General features: G+C 61.5%; 1 protein-coding gene across 2 annotated transcripts; it reads left to right on the plus strand.

Moving 5' to 3' along the window:
- Positions 1–320: 320 nt before the first annotated feature.
- On the plus strand, positions 321–4,852 carry LY6E (lymphocyte antigen 6 family member E). Of its 2 annotated transcripts, none has more exons than XM_069465915.1 (4): positions 321–565; positions 2,556–2,665; positions 3,061–3,180; positions 3,281–4,852. In XM_069465915.1, exons 2-4 carry the CDS (start codon positions 2,614–2,616, stop codon positions 3,499–3,501), a joined length of 393 nt encoding a protein of 130 aa, XP_069322016.1. In that variant the 5' UTR covers positions 321–565; positions 2,556–2,613; the 3' UTR covers positions 3,502–4,852. The 2 variants fall into 2 exon arrangements, with proteins under 2 accessions (XP_069322016.1, XP_069322017.1); XM_069465916.1 differs by having other exon boundaries at positions 2,561–2,665.
- The last annotated feature ends 3,134 nt before the right edge of the window (positions 4,853–7,986 follow it).

The raw sequence follows: 7,986 nt of genomic DNA on the forward strand, positions 1-7,986 counted from the left end.
GGCCAGAAAGAGGTGTCAGTGACTGTCACACTGACCTGGTCACCTGTCCAACCTCGCCAGGTCTGTCCCGCGATGTCACCACCCTCAAGAGAACGAGAAGGACCGGCCGGCGCACAGCAGGGCCGGGTAGGAGGACCGGCCGTGCCTCAGGCCCCACTTCGCTGGGGTGTTTAGGGGGCTCTCAGGCCCTCTCCGGGCTTCAGCCTCCCCCTCTGTCACTGGGAGCGGGGTGGTGGGGGGCGGGGCCCAGGCGGCGACGGGGAAGCCCAGTGCGCGCTGGCGGACGCTGGGCGCCGGTCAGAGTCAGGGGGTGGAGGGGCCGGCGCTAGCGCAACAGGGCCGCAGTCTCAGGTCCCCTGGAATGGGTGCCGCCGGGACCCAGGCCCAGCCGGTGACAAGGCCCCTGACTCCGCCCCCAGGCCCCGCCCGACGCCCGCCCCCGCATCCGCCCAGCGCGCGGCCTGCCTGGGAGTCGCTGCTGCTCCTGCTGCTGTTGGTGTTGCTGCCGCCGCTGCCGCTGCTGTCCCGAACGCGCGAGGCCGCTGGCATCTGGGTCCGCCGGGCGGTGAGTCCGGGGGGCCGGGACCCGGGGTGCCTTCGCAGCCTGCGGGGACGCGCTGGGACAGGGCGGCCTGCGCCGCGGTGCGCGCGTTCCCCGGCCCAGACCGTGCGGGACGGAAGGCGCCCGGCGGGGGGCTGGGGACTGGGAGAAGGGAGAGGGGAGCAAGGCGCAGGCGCAGGAGAGGGGCTTGGGGAAACTGGGGTCCGGGGCTGCCGGCGGGCCAGTCCCCAGGGAGCTGAGCCTCTGTTCCCATCCCCGCAGAGATCGCGGGCGGGAGCGGGCGGCGACTGCTGCAAAACGCCCTCCCGGCTGGGTGGCCCAGGGCTGCGCACCCACTGGGGTCCAGTCGTCTGACTCTAGACACCCCTGACTTCCCAACGTGGGACTGGGGAAGGACAGCCTTCTTGGCTGGAGGAAGGGGCGCGGGTTCTTGGGGAAGCTCCTGGCAGGAAGGAGAGAATTAACTGCCCTGGTGGGTTACCCTGGGGGGCTGGAACCTGCCCTGGGGAAGAAGGCGGAAGCTCTTTGTTCCAACGTTGACGGTGCTGGCAAGTGAGGTGCCTGGGAGCCCAGGTCTCCTGAGGTAGACCACCTTTCCCTTCCCATCCCAGGAGACCAGGAGAGGCTCCTTTCTCTCTTGCGGCTGGGCACCCACTAGATGCCTGGCTTTCCCAGGAGTCAGCTCCTGTGAGCCTGCGTCCCAGGTGGCGCTGCCCCCACAGCCTGCTGGCTCCCTTTGCCCATCCGAAAGCACCAAACAGTCCTGCCCGACCCTACTAACTGCCCTTACACTCTGCCAGTGCCTTAACTCCGCCTGGCAGCCCACTTGGTTAGGTGCCTTGTGGTGGACAGGTGGCAGCGCCAGCTGGACCTGTTTGTGGCCCTGCATGCCAGGGCTTCCTTGGAGACAGCTCAGTGCTCCTCCACACCAAAACCTCACTTTATGGGGGAGGAGTTGGAGACTCCTTCCTCCTTGGGCTGCCTGGAGGTGGGGAGAGGCCCCAGCTGCCCTTGGCACTGTTCTTGGCCATCTGGGGCCCTTCTCCCAACTCCATGTTGTCAGCCCAGGTCTTGGGCCTCACCTGCTGCTTTCCCCTTCGAGGCCTCTGCCGGCCCCTCCCCAGGTGTATCTTTCCTTGGCATTCTCCTTCCCCTCCAGTGGCCCTTGGGTTGTCCCTGGCGGGAGTAGCAGGCTCCTTCTTCAACACTCCGCCACATACAAAATAGAGAACCAGAACACCAGCTGGTCGTGTTCCAGGCTCTTTCTCCACCCAGGGCGTGGGCTCCTGCCCGAGGAGGGGTCCTGACGCAACTCCCCAAGGAGCAGCGCATCTCCCCGAGATGCGCTAGCTGAGGCTCATCTGTGCCCCTTCCTGCTGGCTTGGCTGGGACCACACAGCTTTGTCTCTCTGAGCCCATTTCCCAGCCACAGAATGGGGGACAGCAGATGCTTAGGGGCTGTTGTCTTCAGAACTGAATGACATAAAAAATGGGAAGGCTCCCTCCTGAGTCATGCTCCCAGCACAGCCTCCTGCTCTGCACACTGAGGGAGTTGCCTCGAATCGAGGCACGGAGCTGGCTGAAGGAAAGTTCTGGGTACAGATTAGCTAATATTGTTTCTGACCTCTATTCCCCACCTCCAGGAACACGGGCAGGTCTACTCCCTCTGCCCCCTTTTCTGTGCGATTCTGAGAATGTTGGCCAGTTCCCTGTCTGGACTCTAGTGCCCTCCCCCCAACCCCGACCCTGGGTTTAGGAGGCACCAAATAGAAGGTGCCTGCACTGAGTGAGGGGCAGGTTAGGAATGAAGCGGAAACACCCTCTGTGTGCTGGCTGTGTGGTTCCTCTTTGTCCCCATATCCCCATTTACAACATGGGACACATGGCCCTTGGGATTAACGAGGCCCTGCCCAGCCCTGGAGCCTGGCGCTGGTGTGAGCCAGGGTCCTGGGCATGGGATTGCCTGGTCCTCTGACAAGCTGTGTCTCTCCAGAGCAGGATAGGTTTCTTTGGCTTTGGAGCTCCTAGACAGGACATCTGTCCCCTCCAGAATGAAGGTCTTCTTGGCGGTGTTGCTGGCTGCCCTTCTGGGTGTGGAGCAAGGTGAGATCCCTCTGGGCCCCCAGACCTTTGCAGGGCTGCGCCCTCCTCCTGGACTCTCTCTCCCCCTTCTCTCCTGAGCAGATGCCCCAGGGGCCTTCCAGGCCAGCTCCCATGTGACCCTCCCGGTCTCAAATGAGTCACTTGGCTGTTCCCACTGGGGGTCTCAATCCTGGCCCGGCTACACCGTGGTCACCATGTGTTTGGGTGTCAGCTGAGCTGCTTGATGACTAGGGTCTGGTGTCATTATCTTTCCTTGGTCCCCAGCCCAGGGCCTAGCTTATAATAACTTCTCAATAAATGTTTGCAAATGATTGGGTTTGAGTGCCAGGGTCAGGCCTGGGAGTGGACGCTGGAGGCTTCCCCAGGCGTGACACAGGTATCACCTCCCTCGGCAGCCCACTCGCTGATGTGCTTCTCCTGCACGAATCAGAACAGCAACTGGTACTGCCTGAAGCCGACCATCTGCTCTGACTCGGACAACTACTGTGTGACGGTGTCTGCCGCTGCTGGCATTGGTGAGTGCTGAAGGGGGGCGCAGAGCCTGCCGTCCCTGCCCGGCCACCTCCCCAACCGTGGCCAAGCTGTCTCCCCTCACAATCTTGTTTTCCCCCACAGGGAAGGTTGTAGACTTTGGCCACAGCCTGAACAAGGGTTGCTCCCCGATCTGTCCGGGCCCAAGTGTCGATATCGGTGTGGCGTCCGTGGGCACCCGCTGCTGCCAGAGCTTCCTGTGCAATTTCAGCGCAGCCGACGGTGGGCTGCAGGCCAGCACTGCCCTGCTGGCCCTGGGGCTGCTGCTCAGCCTGCTGCCAGCCCTGCTGCGGCCTGGCCCCTGACCACTCGGACCTGTGCCCCCACCCCCACCCAGCTCAGGAAGGAAAGCCCAGCCCCTCCCAGACTCCTCACCATGCCTGACACCCCTGCTTGGCCCCAGGGTCAGGCCCAGCCCCTCCACTTGCCCCAGCCTCTTCCCAGGTAGGGTCAGCTACCCTCACTTTCAGAATCAGTGATGTGACCTTCCTCAGGGGACTGGGGAAGGGACGAGGATGTCCCTGGAGTCTTAGGGTGCTAGGGTCAGGACTGAGTCCTGTGAACATACGGGACCCTTCCTAAGCCCCAGGCCCTGGCGGCCCTTGGGCTGGCTGCACCAGATGGGGTGCCCATGGATGTGGGGGGCTGTGGTCGTGGGTGGGTCGTGGGCTCTGCAGGTGTGAGTGAGGCTGTGTTTGGGGGAGGGAGGGTGGGAGCAGCCTGCAGAGCCACAAGCCCACAGAGCCTCTTCCCTGGCGTTGCTGTGCCCACACTGCATTCCTTTGAGGGCAGCCCCTGTGAGGCAGGGCTTCCTCTGCTTCCCAGTCTAGGCTCCCACCCCTAAATCCACCGGCCCTGCCTGCCCCCTTCCACCCCCACTGGAGCCCTCCTGCTGCTTTGGTGCCTCAAATAAACACATGTCCCCACCCCTTCTTGCTCTGGGTGTGGCTGCCCCCCTGCCTGGGAGCCCCCTCCAAGCAGGGTCCCGATGTGGGAGGGAAAAGCAGAGAGCCCAGGCTCAAGGAGTCTGGGGGGTCCTCTGTGGCACAGTCCCAAACTGAGGCCCACTTGGGGCCCTGGAGGAGGAGGAGAGGCCCTCCCAGCTCACAGCCAGCTGCTCACCAGGCATAGAAAGGCACCCCACTGCCATGTTTTGTATTTTCTCCCTAGGCTGGGCAGGTCAAGGGAGTTCAGCCTCCCACACAGGAGGGGGAGTTTAGGAGGGCTGGAGGAGAGAAAGGGGGAGTCCTCCAGCCCAGAACCTGCAGGAAGGAGCATGCACATGGGCGGGGCAGCAACCAGGGTGCTATGACTTGGGAACATGGGTGCCTGGGCCAGCTGGGGCGGAGGGGGCAGGACCAGACCTCTGGAGTTCAGCGGGTGGGTGAGTGGCACCTGTCCCAGGGCCTGTGGGAGGAGCAGGGGGCTCCCACATGGGACAGGTGGGCACTGTCTGGGCCAGGCATCCCTCCCTAGCCTGACCATTCCCAGGACTGGCAGGCGTGCCACTACCCATGTCCTCTTTGCAGGCCACATTGTGGTTTGAACTTGAACTGACAAGAAGGGGACCTAGGACAGCGTCTGCAGTCAGGGTGTTTGGGGTATTTGGTGTTTGGGGTGTTTGAACACTCTTTGATTCGGGGTGGTGAGAAAACAAGAACAAGGAATGCGTGAAACAGGCTCTTCTCGGTCTGCTGCTCTGTGGAGGTTGAGTCATTTATTTCTCCGGACATTCCCAAGTGTCCAGGATGGTGGAAAGGAACCTGGCAGGGTCTGATCTGGAGGCTCCCAGCCCACTTGTCCCAGGCTGGTGGGGGGCTCTGTTGTGTGTGTCAGGGTCCAAGGGGCAGGGTGTCTAGCAGGGTGGAGGTTCGAGATTGCAGCCCCCACCAGCTAATGATGGTTAGGGCTGTCTCCCCGGGTCCCCCTGAAGCATGTGAATCCAGTGTCATTATTGCCACCCCAGGGGGACGTGACTGGGACTCGGCCAACCAACACATTGTGACCAAGTGCTAGTATCCTGGCTGAGTCGGAGCGCCACAGCCCCCCCCAGCACAGCGGTAGGGGGATGGGCTAGCCACAGGAAGCCAGCAGACCCTGTGCGACCCTCCACAGGTGGTGAAAACGCTTGATTTGTGTGAGTGCCTCACTTCAGCATTAGGAAGTGAGGAAAAGAGAAAGAACAGAAAGGGTGGCAATCAGACCGCCCTTGAAGGAGCTCCAGACGCTGTGGCCAGTGGGATCAGTGTTGCGGTGTCTTGGTCCCAGCGCGGCAGGCTCTCACCGCATTGCTCACTCAACATAAATTGCAAGGGTCCTTACTGGAGGGACAAGGACCAGGGAACCCTGGTTGGGGGTGGTGAGAAGAAGCTGCACCCAAAAGCTGTCACCAGGAATTTGGATTTGATTCCAAGGACACTGGAGCCCCAGGGGGCACAAGCAGTGATAGGAATTTCTGTAACAAATGCTCCCTTCCTAGTAATGCTAGTTTATGCTTCCATCTCTCAGCATTTCCTGCTACTTTCCAGGTGATATTGTTTGTTGTTTCTCTTCTCACCACACTGAGAGGTGAGTGGTTATCCCATTTTACAGAAGGGAAAACTGAGGGTCGAGTTGAAGCCACTTGCTCTACTGGGGTGTGTGACCCTCGGGGCTGTGTTCCCTCTGCTCTGTTGGAGGACAAAATCCTTTCAGGGCTGAGCTGAGCCAGAGGCAGCCCTGACCTCCTGGGGCCGGTGGTGGTCCTGCCTGGTCCCCGCTGTCCCTCCCTGGGGAGGTGGAAGGCCAAGAGAGGGCAGGTGGTGCCAGCAGTAGAGGGAGTCTGGGGGGGAGTGGGAGGAGTGCAGGATGTTGAGTTTCCATTTCCTGGAGCCTGGGGGAGGGAGGTGTGATGTGGAGGAGTGCCAAGGTGGGGCTTGGGGTGGGGAGGAGCCTATGGTGCTGAGTTTCTGTTTCCTAAAGCAGAGGGAGGAGGGGTGGGGAGGGGAAAGGAAGGGCCGCCTTTCTCGGGCCCTGGGTCTGGACCCTCCCCTGCCCTGGGGCCTGCCCAGGCCCAGCCCACAGTCTGCTCAGCGGCTGGGATCTGCTGGCTCAATGCCCAGGTGCAAGGGCCGCCCTCCACTTCTCTGCCGCAAGACTTGGCTCCCTGCTTCCGAGCATCTGCCCGCAGATGTGTCTGGAGGGTGGGTGGAGACCCCTGCCCGCTTTCCAGCTGCTCTGCGCTCCTGAGGAAGCCTCTGGTGGTCAGACCCAGGGAGGGCTCTGTGCCCCCTCGCCAGATCCACAGGATCTGCCCCTCCACAGCCCTGTCCCTGCCCCTGCTGGGACTTTCAGGGGTCCCAAGCTTGCTGGCCTGGGCCCCTCCCTCAGGTCCCCTTGAAACCTGGTGGTCACTGTCCTGCCTGGGCCTGTGATGTCCCAGCCTTCTGGGTCTTAGTCCCCTCCTGAGTCCACGCAGGGCTGGGGAACCCACACTCCTCTTCTCTTGTCCCCCCTGCCACACAGCAAGTCTTCCTGGGGGACAGAGTGCCAAGACCATCCAGGCTGCTCCCGGACCTCAGGGGCTGGTGGTTGCACAATCCTGGATGGAAAATGAGCCCATGGCCTGGGGGCTGCCTGGGGAAGGCCATCCTCTCTGAGCCTCATGCTGGGGACTTTGCTGGGGCCCCTCCAATGCCACAGGCCAGACCCAGCTGTCGCCACCGGTTATAACCTGTGATTATGCACCTGGGCTGGAGGTGCATAATCAGATTTCACCTCTGGAGAAATCTGAAGAGAGCAGAACAAAGTTCTTGGGCTTTAGAAGCTGTTTGCTGCTTGCTCTCTGGGCCAGCAAGTGACAAGGCTGCATGCAGCCTTTCTCGGGGCGTCCCTGTGTGGCCTCAGGCTGATGGGAAGCTGAGGGCTGGACTGGCAGCACTCTGCTCTCCTCTGTAACCTAGCCACCTGGGGTGGGCAGGGCCCACAGGAGGGTGGGCCCAGGATGAGCAGGGAGCCCCCTCCTACCCCCCAGCCAGGCCCCAGAGGCCGAGCTCCACTCCCTGGCAGAGATTGTTTTCACAGCAGGTCACACTCAGCTTTTCGAACTTCAAGTCAATCTGTCCAATCTACCTTTCTATGGGGAAAGACCCCAGGAACAGGTGGAGAGGTGCTGTCATAGTCTGCACATACCAAGGGCCACAACCCTTGCTAATACAGCTGACCTTCCCTGTGGGCAAGAGAGGAGGAGGCAGCACTGGAGGCCCCGAGGCCGTGCTGAGTCTGGGACCAGTGGGATCGAGGTCCCTGAGCCCTGCCCCGTCCCTGACCTTCCACTTGCCAGGCCCTCAAAGCAGAGCCCACACTCGCCCCTCACTACCTACAGACCCCACCTGTGGCTCTCCAGTGCGGTGCCAGCAACCACAGAAGGTGCAGGGGCCGAGGGCAAACCCCCTCCAGCCTCTGAAGGTCCTGGAAAAATCAACTCACAAAAGGCAGATTAATTGGAGCAAAGACGTGCACATACATTTAACGTATACACAGAAGCCTTCAGAATGAAGACAGACACGGGAAACGGTCCATTTTATGCTTAGCTGCCACAAAGCATGGACAGCCGTGCAGAAACCTTGCACAAAAGGGTATGACCTAACGCTAGCAGACAGAGTGGGGACCCCAGCAGGGCCTGACTGTCTAGATTCTTGGCCTCTCGGAGCAGCATCCTTCCTCCTGGGAGCCAGGCAGGACCCTCTCTGGAATGGGGGTCTCATGACCTACAGTCAAACAAAGTAGGTCAGATGATTTCCTTATGGTCA

This window comes from Eulemur rufifrons, chromosome 3, assembly GCF_041146395.1.
Source record: "Eulemur rufifrons isolate Redbay chromosome 3, OSU_ERuf_1, whole genome shotgun sequence".
NCBI lineage: Eukaryota > Metazoa > Chordata > Mammalia > Primates > Lemuridae > Eulemur > Eulemur rufifrons.

Coding starts and splice junctions, on each gene's coding strand:
- LY6E (XM_069465915.1), top strand. CDS start 2,614: ATGAAGGTCTTCTTGGCGGTGTTGCTGGCTGCCCTTCTGGGTGTGGAG. Junction 2,666..3,060: donor CCTTCTGGGTGTGGAGCAAG/GTGAGATCCCTC, acceptor CTCCCTCGGCAG/CCCACTCGCTGATGTGCTTC. Junction 3,181..3,280: donor GTCTGCCGCTGCTGGCATTG/GTGAGTGCTGAA, acceptor TTTCCCCCACAG/GGAAGGTTGTAGACTTTGGC.